The 23,644-nt window shown below is 38.6% G+C and overlaps 1 protein-coding gene across 2 annotated transcripts in view; it reads left to right on the forward strand.

The window, feature by feature from the left end:
• Window positions 1-23,644, forward strand: part of CSMD1 (CUB and Sushi multiple domains 1) — a 1,833,881-nt gene that overhangs the window by 1,354,036 nt on the left and 456,201 nt on the right. For both annotated transcript variants that reach the window (XM_023630572.2, XM_023630573.2), the window contains exon 11: window positions 12,392-12,495. In XM_023630572.2, the coding sequence (XP_023486340.1) occupies window positions 12,392-12,495 (104 nt within the window). The remainder of the gene's footprint in view (window positions 1-12,391; window positions 12,496-23,644) is intronic.

Raw genomic sequence — 23,644 nt, forward strand, 5'->3', positions numbered from 1 at the left:
GTGTACACTGAAAGAAAGAACGAATGAATGAATGAATGTGCTGGGTCTGTGGGTGGGGATTGTAAGGAGAAAAAAGTTTTCCTCGACCTCTTAGGGTCCCTTGCTGGATCTGCAAATTAAACTGACAGACACACATTAACAGGAGAAAAACACGTATCTTGTATTGAACTTGTACACTTACGTGGGAGCCTTCGTGAGAGAATGTAGACCCAAAGAAGTGACCGGAGCAGGAAGCTTTTACACATTTTAGACAAAGAAACATGAAATTTGTGAAGAATTGATGAGACAGAGGGGTTTGGACTAGGCATAGTCCATGGAGAAGGAGTAACTAGGAAGACGAGGTGAGTTTACAAGGTTTGTCTGCACAGCCTTCTCGGCCCCGATTCCCGTCTCTGGTGATGAGAACACCTTACCTCCTCCTGGTGCCAGGAGGGCACCTCTCCCAGCGGGTTATGACCTGTTCAGGGAAGAAGGGTGAGAGGGGAGATCAGAGTGACCTTCTTGCTTTTGTCATTTTTTAAAAGTTCCTTCAGCTTAAGATATTTAATATGCCAAGGTGCTGGATTTGGGAGTAGTGTGTCCTGAACTCCATCAGTCATAAAGCTGCATGAGAAATGAGTCCTCTTCTCCAAAAACTTACAGTTTTGTGAAGGAGGTAAGACCCAAGACATGGACCAATGGCATAACAGTAGAGGACCACAGATATTGAATGTAGAACAAGACTGTCTCTCCCTGTTAAAGGCATCAGCGTGTCTGAGATGATTGTTTGAAAATACATTTGATGTTTCATCATTTTAGACTTCTAAAATTGGTACGTTCAGCTTGTAGCAGTGGAGATTCCAATAATGGAAAGCTGTGTTTTCATATTTCCATCCTTCCTTTGATGTGGAATATATTTCTTTTTTTAATTTCTGTATGGTTTCAGTAAGAATTCATAGATTTTGCTCAAACAAACTTTTAGGGGAAATGTTTTTCTACTAATCCTCCAGCTTTAATTTAATCTGCACTTGTTTTCCTATTCAGAATGTAGAATTTTTTATTGTAAGAAGACTATTTTCTGAGTCAAGAAATCCCTAGTTAAGTCCTGGTTTTGTCGCTTGCACAGCGATTTGTAAGTCGGTCCCTTTTTCTCTCTTGGAGGAAAGTTTGTAGAACATCCCCAAACCGCTGCCATGCTGGTTATAGAACGTGTTATCCTGTCCTAGGCAATCCCGCCTCTTGGGCAATCTAAAATATGACGTCTTTCATCCTGTGTTATTCTTCTGCCTGAAGGGTAACTGGCTTTCCTAAGACATTATTTTGCGTCGGGTAAGTGCTAAGCACCTGACAAATATCACTTCATTTAATGTTTTAAAAAACTCTCTGAGATACTACTTTTATGGTTCGGGCACTGGGTTAAGTAACTTACCCCATCCCAAAAAAGTAATAGAGTCTGGTTTCAAAAAGTTAGTCTGACTTCAAAGATGAGTTTCCTTTTTACTATTCTGTTCTCTACCTATCTCCAAATATGTTTCTCTTTTCTGTGAGTGGGGAATGGGAGAGGGGAAAAAGCAGTAGTGAGTAAGGACCAGGGCTGCAGGCAGAGGAAGGAGAGAAGAGAAGGCAAGAAGCCACCTCTGTTCTTTTTGAATTCCTTCATATCCACCCACACAGGTAGAGCACACACCACTTACCCCAGTCTTTAGAAAAGCAAATACAGGGATATTCATTCCCTATCAGCTAGTCTTTTCTTTCAGGTGGGAAAATTTGCTCTCTCCTAATTAATTCATTTGTTAAATTCTTACCAGTATTTAGGCAATGTAGGGCCGGCCCAGTGGTGCAACAGTTAAGTTCTCATGTTCCACTCCAGGGGCCCGGGGTTTGCCAGTTCAGATCCTGGGTGTGGACCTACGCAGTGCTTGTCAAGCCATGCTGAGGCAGGTGTCCCACATATAAAGTAGGGGGAGATGGGCATGGATGTTAGCTCAGGGCCAGTCTTCTTCAGCAAAAAAGAGGAGAATTGGCAGCAGATGTTAGCTCAGGCCTAATCTTCCTCAAATAAATAAATAAATAATAAAACAGTAAATAAACCATGAAGAGGGAGAAAATGGATATATAACGTATACATTAATTAGAAAGATGACTGGTAATTCCTTTTCACATACTTATAAAGGAAGAGTTTGCATGTCGGAGAGTGTAATGCCACCCAGGTTAAGATTTACCCTTGTCACTTCATGGGACATCCAGCTCCCAGTTATCATTGCCATGGAATCGAATCTGAACTGCTAATTGCTCTTCTGACCAGGTAACCTCACAGCTGACCGGTGGGCTGACACACCTTTGTCCCTCCAGGAAGTGAGGCGGCAGGCAGACCCTTCAGTTTAGAGACCAATAAGCTCACCCTGGCTATCCTGTTACTTCTTGGAAACGAGTAGCTCCTCACCTGAAGACAATTAAGCATCCGTTATTTTCTGCAGCAAGCTCCCAGCTTCTAATACATCTCCGCTTTAGATAGGTAATACCCACCAGCTACGGCTTCTAACATACACACAGAATTACCGAAAATTAGGACTGGATGAAAATTAGAGACAATCTCAGTAGAATAGTCCAGTCCATTCATTTTAAGGATAAAGAAAGTGAGATGGAAAATAGTTCAATTACATGCCCAAGACCACACGCTTAGGGAGGCCAGCACCACCTCAACATTTTTCTGAGGAAATTGTCTTGAATTGTGTTCCATAGCAATGGATTACTCTTATGATAATATTGACTTGGCTAACAAAAGTTAATCGTAGATTGTAAAGAGCTTCACTTTACCTCTAGGTGGGGGAAAGGCTTAAAAAATAATTTGCAGTCACCAAACGGGTCTTAATCTTTTTTCCATTAACGAGCCCTGATTATATGTGTCACCTCATTGTCTGGATTTCCTTGAAAACCACTTTTTCTTGATGTAGATGCTTTTGAGATTAGTTTATTTACCAAACACATACATTAACTTCTCATGAAGTGTGATTAGACAGGAATGATTTTTATCCCTATTAAAGAGGGGGCAAGTGAGGCAGGAGAGGTGGAGTAACACCTCGCCCTACAGTGAGTAGCTAGTGAGAGACAGAGCTGGGATTTGTGCCCAGACATTCTCTCTCCAGTCTGAGCTCATAAGTATGACTGATAAGAACATTTTGAGTTCTGAGAAATCTTTATTTTTTTCTTGAACAAGTGTCTGTGGAATGTTCTTCTCTAATGGTTATAACTGGTCTGATATATTGTGAATTCACAAAGTAGGAGAGTAACAATCGATGTGTCTACTTTCCATACTGGGAAAAGTATTGGTGGGAAAACAGTCTGTGGGAGTTACAGAGGAGTAGTCTCTTTTTGGCCTAGAGAAAATATTAATTTCATGTGTTTTTAATATTGATGGAAAATACTTATAACATCATAAAACTTGCAGAAAATTTTCCATGATAGCTAAGCTGGAAATACAACAAAGCCTACTGAATAAGTGAATGAACAAATTAATAAATGTAAAATTTTTCTCAAACATCACACAATATTTTTGTCACATTTCATTGATCTGATTTCTTTATGCTTAGTTTTAACTTTAATATTACTTTTTTTAAAAGTTCATAGTAATGAAATGATAAGGAAATAAATTTCCATTTTACTTTCAAAACAAAATAGATTGCCCCACTGCTGGATATTTATCCAAAGAACTTGAAAACACAAAGGCATAAAAATACCTGAACCGCTGTGTTCACTGCGGCATTATACACAATAGGCAAGACTTGGAAGTAACCTAGGTGCCCATCAAGGGACGAATGGATAAAGAAGATGTGGTATTTATACACGATGGACTACTACTCAGCCATAAGAAATGATGAAATCCGGCCATTTGTGACAACATTGATGGTCCTTGAGGGTATTATGCTGAGTGAAATAAGTCAGAGGGAGAAAGTCAAATACTGATGATCTCACTCATAAGTAGAAGATAAAAACAACAACAAACACACACATAGCAATGGAGATTGGATTGATGGTTACCATAGGGGAAGGCGGGAGGGCAAAAGGGATGATGAGGCTCACATGTGAGGGGATGGACTACAATTAGTTTTTGGGTGGTGAACATGATATAATCCAAAGAGAATTCGAAATATATTATGATGTCCATCTGACAGCTATATATTGTCATAATCCAATGTTACTGCAACTTAAAAAGAATAACAAAAATAAATAAATTAATTAAATTAAATAGATTGGACAGGTTTCAACTTTTTCCAAGATTTTTCAAATGATTTTCGTGATGCTTCATGATTGAGTTTGCCTCTAAATAACTTCAATCATCATTTTCCAACTGTGTAAATTCTGTTTATTTAATTTCTGTGATTTTTCATGATAATAATAGTAATTGTCAATTGTGAAACTCTCATCATATGCCAAGCTGGATGTCAGCCCTTTGATATATATCATGTTTTTGTTCAATCAGTACAACATCCTAAGATGAAAGTGTTTGTTATTAACCCTATATTATAGTCGAGCAAAATAATCTAAATTGGTTAAGTGAAAATGTCAACACACTTAGGCAATGGGGATACCAAAATTTACATTCAAATTGGCATCAAATCATTTCATTACTCTTTTATATTTATTTTAGTTTTATATTTGTCATAAAATGTTTAAGACACTAGGAAGTCATAAAGAATAATAAACAAACTCCCACGTATAAAAATAAGTAAAACACTGCCAAACATTATCAATACAATTGAATTTCCTTGTATGCTCCTTTACAGCCATGGCCCCCTCCTCTTACCCTCAAAGTGTCACTGATTTGGGGGTTGTTTGTTCCAGGATCTTACTGCACATGTGTGTTTTTCTAAGCGTAGATTAACATGGTTCTGCTTGTTTTGCTGTATAAAATCTTCAAGATTGCCAGATACTTTGATGCTTCAACAGGTAGAAAATAGATGTAGGGTTATGTTAGGATGAAAGAAAACAGATGCAAAATAATGCAGGGAGTGATAAGCATGAAGGTCTGTATAGCTAGATAGAAAGGAACGCGCTGTTGTGGAGTGCAGCTAACGTGGTACACCAGCTCCATGTGTGTTAACATCAACGCACACCTATCCCAGGGCCTGCATGTGCGCCATCACCACCACGGCGGGACACCTTGGTTGGATGGCACTGAGTGGATCACCCTGGGGTGATGGGTTCACGTGGGACAGCCCTGCATGCTCTCTTCATGCCAGCAACACTGATGCAGACGTTATTTTCAAGGCCCGAGTTCACGTGGAGTCACTACGCAACACACAGTGTTCCCAGGAAGCTTTACCTTCTTCCCTCCTCCTTCTTACCTTCATCCCTTTCTCCCTTCCTCCTTTTCTTTTCTCCCTTTCCCTCTCTCCATCCTCATCCTCCCTCTCTGCTCTCCATTTCTTCCTGTCCCAGGCCTCCTGGCCTCTGAGGTGTCATATTGTCATGTGTAAAGCTCAAATCCTCCTGCTTTAGATTCTATTGTCATGCACGTAGAGCAGCAATGTGAAAGAAGTAGCACAGGACGGGACCAACAGCAGACACTGGGGGAACCATCGTTGTGGTTGTTGTTGTTATTATTATTTCTTGGCCTTTTAGGTTTCTCACTCTGGGGTCACAATGATGACTTTTCTGACTCATCATGTGTTTTAGGGCCTGGCAGTGCGGTTAAACTCTTCCTTCTTGATGTGATCAACCAGCGCTGACTTTCTTTTTTCTTTTGTCTTTAAATATCTGATGTCTGCTGAGTACGTATCCAGAAAAGGCCCAACCGTGTAGGCTTTGAAAGTCACTCTCAATGTCCAATTTTGCAGAGTTTTAAGTCACATAGACAGCACAACTACAAGTTTCCAGCCCTGACACTGATTAATTTTGTTTTCACGTGGCACAATTGTTTTGGAGCAGATGCCTATGTGATGGGGGCTCTATAACCAAGGTGGCAGTCAGAGCCCTGGGGCCCAAGGCTGTGAAGTGCACACCCTGCGTGGGCAATCCAGAGCTAACCCAGTGCCAGATGGGAGAGGTTTTACACATCAGTTTAAGGCAGTTTTCCCCATTATGCAAAAGAATCGCCAAGGGAGCACATTAAATGCACCTTTTCTGGGCATCCTCCAGAAATTCTGGTATGGTAGGCTCTTGACAATGTCTAAGGATCTGTATTTTTAATAATGACACTCAGAAGATACTGAGGCAAGAGGTCTACAGGCTACATCTTGAGAAATATGCTATAAGAGAATTTCAAATATGCAGACAATAGTGAGATCGTGCAGATTTTCAAGAAAAGAGTGATGTGTTCAAATATGTTTAAAGGCAACAACCTACTGGACTGTTAAGGTGTGTGGTAAAGAGAGTGAACAATTCCTAGACTGTCACACAGCCCGATCCAAGGCTCATGTTTGAATTAGAAGAATAACTGGCATTCATGGAATGTTTGGTAAGTGTGGTGCACTATTTTAGATGTTTTATGCATATTGATTCCTTTATTCCTTACAATAATCCTGTGAGGTAACTCGTATTATCCTGCCTATCATGCAAATGCGGAAGGGAATTGAGTATGCTTACACAGATCATACAGCTAGTAAATGGCAAAGCCAGAATCCAAAGCCAGACGAGGCCCAGAGCCCCCGCTGACAAGCAGTGTGCTGTCATGCCTCTCTACACATCGCTTGTGATACCTAGAATACATTTTTTTGCAGAATCCCAATAAAATTACCATTTGTATATTACTACAGAAATAAAATTTGTAGTTGTCAATCAGTGCCCTTTTTTATAGGACACTGTGCTAGCTATCAGTCAAACAGGTAAACATTATTCAAAATATTTTTTCAAATAAATATGTATAGACCCAGGGTGTTCGAGTAGATTTGAAATATACTTACTCTGTGCATTTGGTAACTGTTACATATTATTACCCAAGTTTTGCCATAGAATATAATGCCGGAAGGAATCCTTTGCGATCAACACTAAAAGGAGTCTTTAATTCTACTAATTTAAAACAGTGGCATCACAAGAACTATTCTTTTGTACTTTTTTTAGTAAAACTGAGAAGTCAAACTACTGTGAAGTCTTGTGAGTTTGATGAATGAAAAACTAGTTTCTGAATGAATAGTTTGCTGTTTCACAGTTCTTCTTAGATACAGAGTAGGTGAGGGTAAGTGTGCCCATAAAATAATCCACTCTGACCCTTAATGAAGGATCATTCCATAAATGCAAAAAAAAGAAAACACTTCTAAAATCCCCTAGGATACAGAAGTGTTACAGGATATTTCTGAGTGTGATTTTTATCCCTTATTATGAATGCATCAGCTTCACTTTGCAGAACTGTAGTGCTGTTTTGGTTACGTTAATGTAAGGACATCAACTTTTGACCGATGTAAGAGAGTCTACGGTAAAACTGTCTATTATATATATATATATACATAATTTAATTTAATACCTGCCACCTACTGAGCTGCACTTAGTAGTGAAAAAAGAAAAATAAAATTACTTCTGTTTTCATAGATTTTACATTATAATGGGAAAGAAAATGGGCAGACAGATGAAACATAGATAGATGATGATGAAGATAGATTGATAAATAGATAGATAGATAGATGAATCATAGACGACAGCTAGAACTAGAGAGACAGAGAGCTAGCTAGATAGGAAAATCTCAGAAGATCTTAAGAGAGTTGGGAGGAAAATAAAAGTAGGTAATAAACATGTCAGTGGATAGAGTTGGGGTGATGCTCACAGGGAGGTCAAAGAAGACTCCCTGAAAAAAGGGTACTGAAATTGGTACCCAGTTGAGAGAGCCAGCCATGCCTGGGGCGCAGCAAAGAACTTTCTAGTTAGAGGTGAATTATGTACAGTACTGGAATTTAAAAGTGAAAAATTACACATAAAAGACATAAAGGAGGGGTAAATCCTATCTTCTTTTCCACTAAGGCACAAATTTGGAGCCAAACAATATATTACTCTTACAACGCATAGTTTGAAGCATAAGTTAATATCCATCATTGGCTATTTCTGCGTGGTCCAATTTTTTTCTTGATGAAGATCTGGATATTTGTAGAGATTTCCCGTTAGAAAGGGAGATATTTATAAACACCATTGAAGATGGGTGAAAGATGAGTGAATGAATGAAACATAAAATATCTGTGTCACCGCTGCTTTGTCGTTCTTGATCTGAAGCAGGACTATAGGTCACTTAATGCCCCTCTCCCAAACAACAAGCAGTGGTAAGGGTGTCAGTATTTTCCTATTCTTCACCTTCTCCTCTCTACACAGGTTTAGACCCCTCCACCTGCAGTATACAGGTCTAGGATGCAGGATCTAGGAACCAGGCTCTCTAAGCTTCCATTTGCCTTCAGAAGACTGGGGATGGGTGGCAGTAGGATTGGGAGGCATTTAAATGGCCTTGCCACAGCATGCTTTGCTAGCATCTGTGATAGATAAGATATAACACTAGAATCTGGCCTACAGGTGTTCAGATGGGAACATCTCCCTGGCAGCTTGTCATGGTCTTGGGTGGCTGGGTTAGTTGAGTCCCAGCTGCCTCCTTGCCACTTCGTGTGTCAGCTTCCCTACGTCTCACAGGCTCTGGGACAAGCCACTTCCTTGTGAGACCACGTCTGGGCTCCAGGGCTCAACCCCAGGGGAAAATTGGTTGCCTCATTCTTCATTTGTTTAACTCTATTATTTAATATGTAGAAATCATATACATATTTTTGTTTTATCAACTCAACCCTTTCTAGTTTATATAACTTCCTTTACATCATTCTCTTTATATTTAAGCAAGATACTCAGTAGGTAACTCTAAAATTAATCCTGTGGTTTGAAGGGTCTTTCAGCCAACGTGGAGATAAGGAGTGTGTTACTAAACCAGCTGAGACGTTTAAAAATCTGTAAAAGATTTTCCATTCCTTCTCACATAAAATAACCTCTTCACTGAATAAACATGCTTAAAGGAACATCATTTTTCTTTTTATCTGGGACTCATAATCTTGTGGATCAATCATCTCTAGGGTTTTATTATGTCAGAAAAAAAACAAAATTAACTTTGATTTGCATTTTTTCAAATTCTTCTAGGTTTGTGAATGGAATTCCTTCAGTTTTCTCAAACAGTTCTATGAGATGGGTGGTCCTGTTTTTCTTTTATGGCTTTGTTTTGTTTAAGTGGGGCCATAATGAACCACTTCTAAGCTCCATTCTCAACACTTTAATCAGCTGTTAAGAAATGTGCCTTCCCTTATTTTTCTAATTATTGATTGTGCACCCTTTGTTCCAGTTATTTCTTGACAAACTTCAATGTCTTCTGCTTTTATCCATAGATCTATAATTTTCTCTTGTAATCCTTTCATCTTTTAGTCCTTCAAAGTTCCAGCTAACTTACCCCATATCCTCAGTTGGTAGGTTTCACTGTTCTGTAAATGTTAATTTGGCTGTTTAACACATCTAATAATGCGCTGGTTTATTCTATAGCAGTTATTAAGTTGTGACTCTTAAATTCCCAGCCTCTCATTTTTAATAAATTCCTATCCTCTTTCATCCATTTGAGAATATGTTTCAATATTTTTCTAAAAAATGTCTTGATTCCTTGGTTGTTTCATTTCAGGGAGTAATGAAATTCTTTTGGAGATCTCACTGGTTTATTCTCTCAGTTTAGACAGTAAACCATTTTTAATGTTCTTCCATCACTGCTTTGCGTTTTCTTACTGTCCCTGGTGAGCTGGTGAGTCTTTGTTGTTGTACTGCAAATGCAATAGTCCCTTCCTTGTCTGTGGTTTTGCTTTTTGCAACTTCAGTTACCTGTGATCCAAAATATTAAGTGGAAAATTCTAGACATAAACAATTCACAAGTTTTAAATTGTGCACCATTTTGAGCAGCATGATGAAATCTTGAGCCAATATGCTCCGTCCCACCCAAGACATCAATTATCTCTTTGTCCAGCAGATTCTCGCTATAAATACTACCCACCCCTTAGTCACCTAGTAGCCAACTGGGTTATCAGACCGACTGTCGTGACATCACAGTGCTTGTGTTCTCGTCATCTTTATTTTACTTAATAATGGCTCCAAAGTGCAAGAGTAGGGATGCTGGCAATTCGGATATGCCAAAGAGACGCCGTAAAATGCTTCCTTTAAGTGAAAAGGTGAAAGTTCTAGACTTCATAAGGAAAAAGAAAAAATCCTACGCTGAGGTTATTAAGATCTATGGTAATTTTCATTACAATATATTGTCATAGTTATTATATTTTGTTATTAGTTATTGTTGTTAATCTCTGACTGTGCTGAATTTGCACAAGACTGAGGCTACGTTTCTCTTTCTATGGAGCATTGATAGCACGGGAAAGGACTGTCCTTTGACAACAGCCTCTGCTGATTGTCCAGGCTAAACGCGGAAGAAGACCTAACAGCCTTTTCCTTGGCTTGAAAGAATTACAAAATGGCTATTTTTACACCCCAAATGAAAGCACATTTATGTAGCGGGACCCCCTATCTGTGACTCATTACAAGTCGGTCAACCATGACCCTCAGACCTTAATGGATTATCATTGCTTCGCTGCAGGCTGTTCCACAAGTCAGGACTGAGTAAATGTGTCAAAAAGGTGATAGGAACTCCCCGGTCTCAATGAGGAAGCTTTACTTCTTTCATTCTCTTCTTGTTGGACCACGGTCACTTATAAATCGACCCATGAGAAAGCCAAAAATTGAAAGAAACCATCCTCAGGCTTTAGGTTTCGTATGCAATGTTTATATGGGTTTGTGACAGCTATCAACTTCTACACCTGTTTCAAATCAGATTGCTAAAATAATGTATTCATACAAACACTGCAATTTGAAAGAGTAGATTTTTTAAATAAATTATAATGGCTATATCACTAATTTTAGTAAGAATTTCAAATAACAAAATTAATCTATTCTATCTTAGCATTGCTTGGAAGAGCACCTGTTTAGAGCCTGCTTTTCTTTGATGAACTCTGCACAACAAATTGGATGTCAGGCAGAAGCCTGCCTTCCCCCAGTACCACTTACTACTTTCTTTCAAGTTTAACAGACATTTGATACTTTTTTTACAAGATTCCAAAGTTTCAGATCTACTCTGAAATAGATCCCATTAGAATGTATTTCCAACATTATCGTGGCTGTTCTTCCTGTCCTCTCTCCCTCTCTCTCTCTCTGTCATTTTATCGATCTCTTTCATCTGCCATTCTATCATCTCTATCTATATCACTTTCATCTATCATCTCTTCCTATTATCTGTCTCTTTCATCTATCATGTCTATCTCTTCATCTATCTATCATATCTATCTTTTATGTACTATTATCTATCATTTATTTCTATCTCTTTCATCTATCTATCGCCTATATCTGTCATCTATCTGTCATCCATTTATCTCTCCTTGTTGTCCTTGTCACCCAGGGTTCTAGCCTAACTTCAATACCTCTTTGACTCTCTTCTCCCCAATCATGATATTAGTCACCAAAGGAAGCATTTCTTCTCTCAGGAGAAGAGGTTCCTGTGCTCTACAGAAATAAGTTCATAGAATCGTAGCGTATTGGTGTGTCACATGTAAACCGATCTTGCCTAGATGTCATGGTGTGGCTCATCAGGAAAAAGTGTTATTTATTTTTTTTTTTTTTGAGGAAGATTAGCCCTGAGCTAACTACTGCCAGTCCTCCTCTTTTTGCTGAGGAAGACTGGCCCTGAGCTAACATCCATGCCCATCTTCCTCTACTTTATATGTGGGACGCCTACCACAGCATGGCGTGCCAAGCAGTGCCATGTCCGCACCTGGGATCCGAAGTGGCAATCCCTGGGCTGCCGAGAAGCGGAACATGCGAACTTAACTGCTGCGCCACCGGGCTGGCCCCTGGAAAAAGCGTTATTTATCAAAACAAAAACAAAAAACTTCAAAGCTTTGCAAAGTTAAATGTAGAGGACAACTTTCTAGCCTCAAAAGGTCTTTTTCTGTATGTTGATATGGATAATTAGATGAAATCTACATACATAACTTTTAAATGTTTATTTCAGGGTGTTCTGGGTGTCCTCAAAATATATCTCATTAACTTCAATCAACATTTCTTTTGCTTATACCGAGTTATCTTTCAGTCATTCCAAACACTATAAATGTTAAGTGTTTGATAGATATTTGAATTAAAGTGTCATTTCATTGTCAGAGCTGATAATAAATATCTTTGTAGTAATAGCAATTTTGAATTCCATAAAATTCTATAATTGAGGGCTCTAAAATGTATATAGTTATCCATATAGTTACTTAAAAAGCAGCTTGAAATCGTGTGAAATACAATGGAATTGAGGAGCAAAAATTAATACTACAACTGAATATTTGCAATATTTAAATTTCCTGTGATGCTAAATCATTATCTTTTGCCTTTGATTCAGGTCATCAAGCTTGCCTTTGAGGAGTTTGAATTGGAACGAGGCTATGACACCCTGACAGTGGGTGATGCTGGGAAAGTGGGGGATACCAGAACAGTCTTGTATGTGTAAGTACATAATTCCCCTTCTCTTCTTTCCTCCCACGTGCACTTATATGCAGGCACATTGACATATCCTTGAGATTCAGGTGCACACTTCCTGTTCTGACTCACGTGTTTAATAAATGCCATATACACCTCATTAGTAGCTTCCAAATCTAATTTCACATGAGAACTAATTCACGATTGCATTTTGTCTGTATCATTTTTTCCAAATCATTAAAAATTATGGAAAAAAGAATATATAGATGAGTAGAAAGTAAAACTATGAGTTTCTCAACCCACTCCTCCCTCTCAGCTCCTCTCTTTCTACTTCTCTGTGGTGTAACATTATCAGTGTTTTTGGAAAAATGATTATTTTCTAGAAGAATGCCATATGTCTCCCCAAAGCCCTTGCATTCTATAAAACTGCATATCAAAAGTAACAGAGATAGGGGAAAACAGTGTTGGGGTAACTCACTGTGTGTCTGTGGATCTCTGTCCTGGCACACAGTGACAGCCTTGCCATAAACGTGAGCGTAGGAACCCCTGCACTGGCCTTGCCCCCAGAGTTACAATCTGCTCTGCAGGGCTTCACCCTGACGGTTTCAACTACTTCCAGATGCAGGGCCCAGAGGACAGTGTTGTCGCTTTCTATGAGACCTGTTCTATCAAAACTAAAACTACAATCCAGGGGTATCCTCACTCATCAGGGCCTTCAGCTCAGAGGGAACCATCTTTGTAGCATCTTCATCTGCTTTTGCACCTTGCACAGAGAGCTTTGTGCAGTGGCTGCTGAAATTACTAAGCTAGAAACTTCTTTCATTAGTGGAAGTCATTCTGCAGGATCTTTGCTTTTTGCTTAGTCTACTTGTACATTGCTGAGGTTTGCTCTTTATTTGTGAGAAAGCTTGCCTCTGATAACTTCAACTTATTTTTCTACTAGGGAAAAAAAAAACCAGTACCGGCTATTGTACTCACTCACTCATTCTCTTATTTAGCAGTTACTTATAAGGCAGTTCACATTTTAAAAAGTGCTGTAGCTGAACATGCTATCTCTGCCTTTAAAAACTAAAGCACCTGTACTCTCATCACATTGGGAACATATTCTTTTCATTTATTATATCCTGGATGTCTTTCCCTGACAGGACATACCTCTATCTCATCATTTTTTTGGTCCATTACTACTATCAATAATAGTAACTAAGATCATGTTACTGACCCATGACTTATGATAACAATTATAATAATAGCACTGGTAACTTCATAGCTAATATTTATTGAGTATCTCTTATATTCGATACATTGTGCTAAATGCCTGAGTCATTTTATCTTATTTGGTCCTCACTTTAATCCTGTGAATTAGAGGTTAACAGTATCCTCATCTGATAAATGATGAAACTGAGGCTTGGGTAAGACTAAAGGATTTACCCCAATTCACAAACCTAATATGCGTTGGAGCAGGTACTCAAGCCCAGTGATTCTGCTCCACCATCTGTATTCCTTACCATTACCTATGGATGTGCCATGTTTTTAACGGATTCTCACTGGTAGTCTTTTGTTTCCCTGCCCACCCCATTCTTGGGCATTTCTAAGCAGGTTTGCAGTAAAAAAACTCTGCACAAATACATTGTCACACTTGTTTTATGTGCCTTCAGGAAAATTTCCAGTAGAGGGCTTTCCGGGGCAATGGCTATCTCCATTTACATGGTTATCCTTTTCCATTGATCCACCCCCCCTACAGTTTACATCAATTTACTCTTCCACCACGGTGTATGCAAGTCCCTGGTTTCTCACACCATCTCCAAATAGATATTCTTTTTTGACAATTTACTAGGCAAAAGTTACTTTTATGTCTAAAAGTACAGATTGCTACAGGGTGGGGCCAGGACATCTGCATTGTTTGCAAGCTTCCATGTTGATTGCATGCTTTCAGCCTGGCATTCGTCTGGAGCAGTATATGTCATGATAAATTGGATAGATATGGGGCCAGGAAGCCAAGGATGGAGTTTCTAGCTCTAGTTTTGCTATTAACTATCTCTGTGGCCCTGAGGGATGTCACTTTACCTCTCTGTACCTCTGTTTTCATGACTATAAAATATATATAATAAACTTTTCCTGCCTGTGGTAAGGAGAAAAATGAAATAATGCACATGAACACACTGGAGAGCTAAGAAATGCAAGCCCCACGCAAAATAGCTTTATTATTACCATAATGTCTAATTTAAGAAAGGATGTCACGAAAACAAATGAGAGAAATTTTCAAATAAATACAAAATATAAATGTGGCAAAGTAGTGCCATATAAAGTCCCTTAGGTCACTATTAAAGATCTGAAGTCATACACCCATTTTTTTAATGCTATTTATTGTTAAGAGAGCAATAGCAAACTATGTATTATGTTGACATAGTGTTATTATAACTTCCTCTCGCTGGCTCAGATCTATAAATGAAAAGCTAAATAGCCAACTGAATCAAACTGAGATGCCCTTTGGGAAACATAATGTAACGAGGATCACTTGGGCATTTAATCAGCTGCAGCAGAGAAGAGATACGCCATTTCCTTAGTTTACAAAATTACAGGAAAAAAAAAAGAAAGAAAACTGAGAATCACAGTTGGTATCTGTGAATACACAGGTAATTTTAGAAAATACATCACAAATACTTTTGACTACTTGTATCTCAGACATGACTGTCAGCGTGGAGTTTAACATCTAATTGGAGCAATGACACATAGGCTGGGATAGTTAAATAGAGGACAGTGTATAGAATCGTTGAATCTCATGAGACATATTTCAAATACAATTTGAGTTAAGAAACTTCTGTATGGTATTTACTACCTAAAGCTCAGTATTTTGTAGGTTCTGTTTTAGGGAGGGCTAGAATTCCCTTTTGGAATTCTAGTCAGATCTCGATATTCAGGGGAAATTTAGAAAGTTAAACAGCTTAACCTATCTCATCCTAAATACGGTTTTAAAACTTCTAATTCCCATTAATGGCTTTTATTTGCTTAACTTTCTTGATACATAAAGAGAACACCTGAATGTTAGGGGACTCTTTAATTGTCTAATCCTCCCAAGAGATGGATGAATTTACTCAGGTTACTTTTATAGAATGACAGACAAATGACTTACTTAACAAATCTCTATTGAGATCCTTCCAAGAATATATATTAATAATTTTCTCAAATTTAATTTGCAGCAGAACTGCATCTGGAGATCTCATTCCTCATGGCTTCCCTCTGGCCTCTGCCCTTATTAAAAATTGGTGATGGGAAGATTGCATTAAGTTCAGGATGTCCTGGAGATTGCGGGCACATGTTACAGGTTTTCGATGTCCATCCCTCTAAGGGGATGAATAGCCAACATCGGGACCATCTGTGAGCTAGTAGTATTGCCTCTGCCTGACTAGGTTTGTGGATTAACTGATAAGGGTACTAGTTATTCTATGGCTGGTTGAACCATTATTCTTTAAACTGCTTCTTGCTTCTAGAAGCTGCCCCGGACATTATATCACTATGGCCGCCTCCCCCTGCTGTTGTCTGAAGGTCCTGAGCTAAAGGGCATCATTCTCTTTTTATTAAAAGACTGTGGAACAGCCATAAAAAAGAAAACGCTAAAAACTGATGTTTCCGTGCTTTATATCATTGATATTATCAGAGGAGTCAATCACTATATAGCTCAGTGCTTTGCAGAAAAGCTCAAGCAGTTTATGTTAGGAATAAGTACATAAAGATAGCTGCTTAAATGCTCTCTAGATAAAAACCCATTTTTCACGATTAGAAATCAAGTACCCTCTTTAGGTTCTTAGAACTGTGGAATCGCATGATCGCAACTGTTTTTCTTCATGTTATCCCCATAATGGCATTGCCTGGGAGCATGAACACATCTGATAATACAGATCAGACTCAAATGCCATCGCTGTGTTCTTGCCTTAAACTTTATCCCTTGTTAACTTCCCTTTCTCCCACTCTGTATCTGGAAGCTTTCTTGCTTGATTCTTTCCAGAAATATTTATTGAAATTCAGACATTGCAGTGGGACTCGCAGGGGGGCAACAATAGGTTTTAGGGGGTGGTCAGCAAGTGGCGAAGGCAGAGGCTGCCCAACCTTCATTGTCACCCCTGGAGAGTCTTGGCCTGGGCAGACCCCTCTCCGGACACCCTACGGCATCTAGATACGCTGTCCGAATAACCCCATCCAGGCGGAAATAGCCAGACTGCTGGATGCTGCCATTTTAGATTTGGGGTACCAGCTGTTTCAGGGGTCTCTGGGAAAACAAGCTGACCCAGGACCTTGGGGGTCCATGGGAAGCTGTCTTTGGGGGCAACCTTACTACGGAGGAGAAGAAGCCATAGGTTCAAAGGGAAACAGCCCAATCGCAGCACCTGCGGGAGGTGGGATGGGGTTAGTTCCAGCTAATTTGGGGTCTAGACAAACTGAGTCATTTTCCAACTGTTCTGCCAATTATATGACCAGTACTGACTCACTGTGGCTGTTTTCTCCAAGGAGCCAACAAATACATGCCTTCCTTTATACACTGTTAACCTGAAGAACTGAGGATCTCTTTGCCATGATTCATCAGTCAAAAGCATTTAACGTTTGTATTGTGTGTTTTTGACACGAAATTAACCTCAAAGCTGAAGCTATTCTCTTTTGGGGGAACAAGTGCATTTAAAACAACAAAGGGCATGCATTTACAGTGCAACCAGCCTGGCTGCCTATCTTATGTTTTGCAACCTCAAAGGATTGTTGTAAGTATAAAATGGAATGGTTAATGAAAAATTGTTTTAAAAAGGGTAAAAAGACAGTGCAAAGAGAAGATGTTATTATATTGCTGTAGTTATTATTTCTGCCTTAATATAATACAACATGCTGAATTCTGCAGTGTTCAGACTGGTCTTTGGAAATGGAATATACCAGAAAGGAAGAAGGAAAAAGGAGCTTGAACTGTCATTTCCTGAATCTGTACCTGCATTATCTCTTGAGTCTTGTGACAAGAGTATTGTTTCCATTGACTAGATGAAGACAAGAAGAGCTCTGACGCAGGCTGCCTAACTGCTATTTGAACCCCAAGTGTTAATACAAAGCCACCCCTGTTTCTTCAGCCAGTTTCCCCAATGCTAACATTTTGCGAATCTATAATAAAACATCACAACCAGGATATTGACATTCGTATGATTCACCAATCTTATTCAGATCTCCCCAGTTTTACTTGTATTCGTGTTTGCATATCAAGTTCTATACAATTTTAATGTCTTTTTAAGTAATTGTATCCACCACCACAGTCATACCACAGAGCATTCTAATAATACAGAGTTCACTCATGTTGCCCTTTATCATCCCTCCATCTCCCTCTCTCCTGTTGCATCCTTGACCCTGACAACCACTCTCTGTATTGCATCTGGAAAATTCTGTCATTATAACGATGTTACATGCATAGAATCATACACTGTGTAACTTTTTATGATTGCCTTTTCTCACTCAGCAAAATTCCATGGATATTGTGTGCTTCAATAGTTCATTCCTTTTTATGGCTGACTGGTATTCCATGGCATGAATTTCCTTCACACGTCCTTTCACATCTGCACACTGCAGGGCATCTACATTGCTTCCAGTTTTGACTATTATGAATAAAGCTGCTCTGGTCATTTGTATACATAATTTAGTGTGAACATGAGTTGTCATTTCTCTTGGACAGATCCCCAGGAGGGTGATCACTGGGTTGTATGTTAGTTGCATGTTTAATTTTGCAAGAAACTGCTGAACTGTTTTCCAGAGTGGCTGTTATTTCACATTCCCACCAGCAGGGCATAAGCCATCCAGTTTCTCACATCTTCATCAGCATTTGGTGTTGTCACTTTTGTTTTTCCTGCCCTAATAGGTTTGTAGTGATATATGTTTGTGGTTTTAATTTGCCTTTTCCTGATGGCTAATGATGTAAACATCTTTTTATGTGCTTGTTTGCCATCTGTACATCCTCTTTGGTAAAATGTCCATATGTGTTTTTCCCATTTTCTGATTGGATTGTTTGGAATTTTTTACCATTAACTTTTGAGAGTTCCCTGTATATTCTAGATAATAGTCCTTTGTAGTATATGTGGTTTGCGAATATCTTTTCTTACTTGTCTCTTTACCCTCTTCATTTGGGTCTTCACAGAGCAAAAGTTTTTACTTTAGATGAGATCCAATTTATGAACTTTTCTTTCATAACTTGTGCTTTTGGTGTCCAGTCTAAGGAGTCTGTCATTTTTAGCTATTTAATATTTTTACCTATTCTAGGGCCTGTGCCAGTCCATATAAATTTTAGAATAATCTTGTATATATGTATAAAGACCTTTCTGGGATTGTGATAAGAATTGAATTAAACCTGTTGAACAATTGGGAGAGAATTGATATGTTTACTATGTTGAGGCTTCCAATTCATAAACAAGATATGTCCTGTCATTTATCAAATGCTTTTGTTGTGTCAGCTAATGTGAGTATATAATTTTCCTTTTTTAGCTTGTTCATATGGTAAATTACATGACTGACTTCTGACTGCTGAACCCGCTTTGCATGACTGGAATAAATTCTACTTTGTGGGGGAGAATAATTCTTGTTATACATTATTGGATTCAGTTGTCTAGTATTTTGTTGAAGATGTGTGTGTCTAAGTTCATGAGAGAGATTGGTCTATAGTTTCCGTCCTTCCTTCCTTCCTTCCTTCCTTCCTTCCTTCCTTCCTTCCATTTCTTTCCTTCCTTCCTCCCTCCCTTCCTTCCTTCTTTGACTTTCTCTGGTTTTAGTATCAGATTAATAAACTTCTCATTAAATGAATTAGGAAATATCCCTTCCTCTATTATTTTCTGGAAGAGTTTATGAAAACTTGGTGTCAATTATTCTGTAAAAGATTGGTAGAATTCTCCGGTGAAACCATCTGGGTCTGCAGATTGATTTGAAGAGAGCTTTTTAATTCCAGCATCCATTTCTATGATGATATAGGGCTATTTGGATTGTCCGTTTCATCTTGGTTGAGTTCTGGTAGTTTTGCAGTTTTTGAGGAATTAGTCCATTTTAGATAACTTGTCAAATTTATGAGTCTAAATTGTTAGTAATATTTCCTTATCATCCTTTTAATGACTGGTGAGTCTGTAATAATACTCACTATTTTATTCCTGATATTGGTAATTTGTGTCTTCTTTGTTTCTTTCTCTCTCTCTCTCACTCCTCTCCTGGTTGTCTTAGAAATGTATTAGTTATGTTGATTTTTATAAGAAATTGGTTTTGTTTCATTTTTTTTCCATTTTTTCTCTCTTTGCGATTTCATTGATTTTTGATCTTTATCACACTTTGGGTTTATTTTGCTTTACTTTTTATAGTTTCTAGATGTAAGAACTTAGCTAATTATTTCACACCTTTCCTCCTATCTAATGCAGTCATGTAGTGTAATAAATGTTCCTCTTGGCACTCTTTAGCTGCATTTCATGTGTTTTTTATATATTTTGTTCTCATTTTCATTCAGTTCTATGTAATTTTGCTTCAGTGAGACTTCCTTTTTGGATCATAGATTATTTAACTATGTGTTGTTTAATTTCCATGTGTTTAGAAATTTTCCTGTTGCCTTTTTGTTAATAATTTCTAGTTTGATTCCGCTATGGTGAAAGACTGCATTCAGTATTATTTAAATTCCTTTAATGTGCTGAGGTCTATTTTCTGGCCCAGAATATGGTCTCCCTTGGTGAATATTCCATAGAAGCGTATAAAACCCGTGTGTTCTGCTGCTGTTAGGGGGTGTGTTATGTATCTGTCACTTAGGTCCTGTTGGTTGATTGTGTTATTCAGATCTTCTATAACCTTGCTGATTTTCTGTCCAATTGCTATAAATGGGCTGTTTGAATTCCTCAGCTGTACTGGTGAATTTGTCTGTTTCTTCTTTCAGCTTTGTTTTTGCTTCATGTATTTTGAAGTTCTGATGTTTGGAGTATGCATATTCAGGATTTATATGTCTTCTTGGTGGATCCTTTTATGATTATATAATGTCTTTAGTAATTGTTTTTTGTCTTTGTCTTTAGTAATTATTTTTTGCTCTTAGGTCTACTTTATTCAATATTAATATGGCCACTTCGGCCTTTTTGTGGCCACTCCTGCTTTTGCAATCAATATTTTCATGGTGTATTTTGTTCATCCTTCTACTTGCAAACTTAGCTATGTCGTTGAGTTTGAAGTGGTTTCATGTAACAGCATGTATTTGGGTCATGATCTTATCCACTCTGCCTCTCTCTGTCTTTTGATGATTAGACCATTTAAGTTTAAGATTATTATCGATATGTTAGTGTTTACATATGACATTTTATTCCTTGTTTTCTATTTGTTTCCTCTGGTTCTGGTTTCTCTGTTTCCTTTTTTCTTTCCTTCCTATGGGTTAATTCAACTTTTCTTTTTTTTTTTAGGATTCCATCTTAATTTATTTATAGTGTCCTTAAATGTATCTCTTTGTATAGTTTTCAAAATGGTTGCACTGGGTATTACAATGTACATACGTGACTTATAACTATCTACGGATGTGTGAATTTCTTCTTGTTGCTATAGCAAATTATGATGAACTTGGTGGCTTAAACAACAGAAATTTATACTCTCATAGTTCTGGAGGCCACAAGTCCAAAATCAGCTTCACTTGGCCAAAATCAAGGTGCCAAGGAGCCACACTCCCTCCAGAGGCTCTGGGGTAGAATCTATTCCGAGATTCTTCCAGCTTTTGATGGCTGTGAGCATATCTTGACTTGTGGCCCCATCACTTCAATCTCGACCTCCAAGTTCACACTGCTTTCTTCTCGTCTATCTCAAGACTCCCTCTGCTTCATGAGGACACTTGTGATTGCATTTAAAGCCCACCTAGGAAATCCAGTATAATCTCCCCACCTTTAGATGCTTAACTTGAGCACATTTGCAAAATCATTGCCATATAAAATAACATTCACAGGTTCCAGGGAAGAGGACGTGGACATCTGTGGGGCCATTGTTCACTGCTGTCAACATTTACCACTTCAAATGAACTGTGGAAACCTTGCTACAATTTAGGTCCCTTTAGCTTCCCAGCTTTTAAATATCATGATCTTAAGTATCAGAGGGTGTTACAATTTTTGTTTTGATCATTAAATATGATTTACAGAACTCACTATGAAAGAATGATCTACTTTATACTCCCTTATGTTCTGCTCTGTTCTCTGCTCCCCCTTCCTTTCAATGCTCCAAGCTCGTCCTGTTAGCATTTCCTTTCTTTCTGAAGAACTTCTTTTAGCCAATCACTAAGGTTAGATCTACTATCAACGGGATCTTGGAGAATTTTTTTAAATTTTCCTTTTATTTCTGAAGAATACATTCTCTGGATATAGAATTTATGGTTGACCCTTCTTTTCTTTCAAAACATGAAGAATTTTGTGACACTTCCTTCTGGCCTCCAGTGGTCAGGAAATCCACTGACATGCAAATGGGTGTTTTCCTACAGGTAATGAGTCATTCCTTTCTGGCTGTTTTCAAGATATTGTTCTTTGTCTTTAGTTTTCAAAAGTTTAGTTGGATGTTTCTTGTCATAGATTTACTTGGGTTTACCCTGTCTGAGGTTTACGTCGTTTCTTGCAACTGTAGGTTTATGTGTTTCACAAAATTTGGGGAGTTTCAGCAAGTATTTCTTCAAATATCCTTTTAGTCTTTCTTTTCTCCTTCTGAGACTCTGATTATACAAAGGTTTGACCTTGTCTGTGTCCCCCAGATCCCTAGGCTTTGCTGACTTTTCTTTCAGTCTATATTCTCTCTTCTGTTCAGTGTAGGGGAATTCTGTTGATCTGTTCTCAAGTTCACTGATACCATCACACATCTCTACTATAAGCCCATTTAGGGATTTTTATTTTAATTTCTGTTGTATCTTTTAGTCCTGTAATTTCCGTCTGGTTCTTCCTTTATAACTTCTATTTCTTTGCTGAGATTTTTAAGTTTTTTCATCTATTTGTAGAGAATTTTTAAATGATTCTTGAAGCATTTACATGATGGCTGCTTTAGGATCCTTGTCAAGTAACTCTAGCACCTGATTCATTTCAGGTGTTGTTAGTTGATTGTCTTTTCTCATTCAAGTTGTGATTTTCTTGGCTTTTGGTAGGATGGTTGCTTACTGGCTATTTTGTCTACCATGTTAGGACACACTGGGGACTATATGAATCTCTTCTTTTAGCAAGCGGTCACCCTGCTTAGGCTTAGCATATAGGTCTTGGCCACCTTTTGTAGGGTGGGCTTCCAATGGCAGGTCAATTATCAGAGCCTTTAAGGTATTGTCTTGGTTGGCTTGGTTGATGTGGTGCCAGTGGAACTCGCACTTGTCCTTGCTGGTGCCAGATGTCTTTTAGAGGAGAGTGGAGTGTCAGCCTCTGATCTGTACAAAGGGTCTTCCTGGATTGGGTCACTGGTGTGGCTGGGTCTCTCCTGCAGATTCCTTCTGTCCGGATATCTTTCTGTTGCTCAGCCCCTTTTGTCCATCACCCTTTTTACCTAGTGGTGTGAGAGGGATACCAGTTGCATCCCAGAGAGGAATATGCTTACCTGGAGCATTCTGTTGGCTGGTCAGAGTGGGGAAATACTGGGTCTGGTCAGTCCTCTGTTTGTGGGAGCACACAAGACACCCTGCTCTGTGCTGTCCTCTGCTCCTGGGGTCCCAAACCAGCTTGCCTTCCTCTACTTCCTTCCAGAGTGTTCCTCTGTTTGTCTCTGGTGCCATTTCCAGGGTTCGTATGGTTCATACCTGTGCTTAGTGGGAAGGAGAATAAAAAAAGAGAGTCTCCATGTCCGCACTGGTAGCCCATGTACTTTTAAATAGTCCAGGCTGTCCTCACCTGCAGGAACCTGTAAAATAACTTCACTTGGGGCCTTAGTAAACTTTTTTCTTTGACATGCAAGATCAAAGTTTGGATTAGGCATTCTGTCTACAGTTCTGCTTAGAAAGGCTTTATCATTCTGATGCTGTTTAGTGAATCTAAAGTGGAGGTTGCAGATGATTGCTATAACTCACTCATCACCTTCTATGCTGCCTGGCTGGAATGGATTACAGCGGAATGAGCAAAGTCTGCCACATTGGAATGAAATGTGTCCATGAGTCAATTTCAAGTAATTGCAACAGCTTCAGCATATGTATGGATTATCTCCAGGTTTAACA

Source organism: Equus caballus, chromosome 27 (assembly GCF_041296265.1).
Source record: "Equus caballus isolate H_3958 breed thoroughbred chromosome 27, TB-T2T, whole genome shotgun sequence".
In the NCBI taxonomy this organism is placed as follows: Eukaryota; Metazoa; Chordata; class Mammalia; order Perissodactyla; family Equidae; genus Equus; species Equus caballus.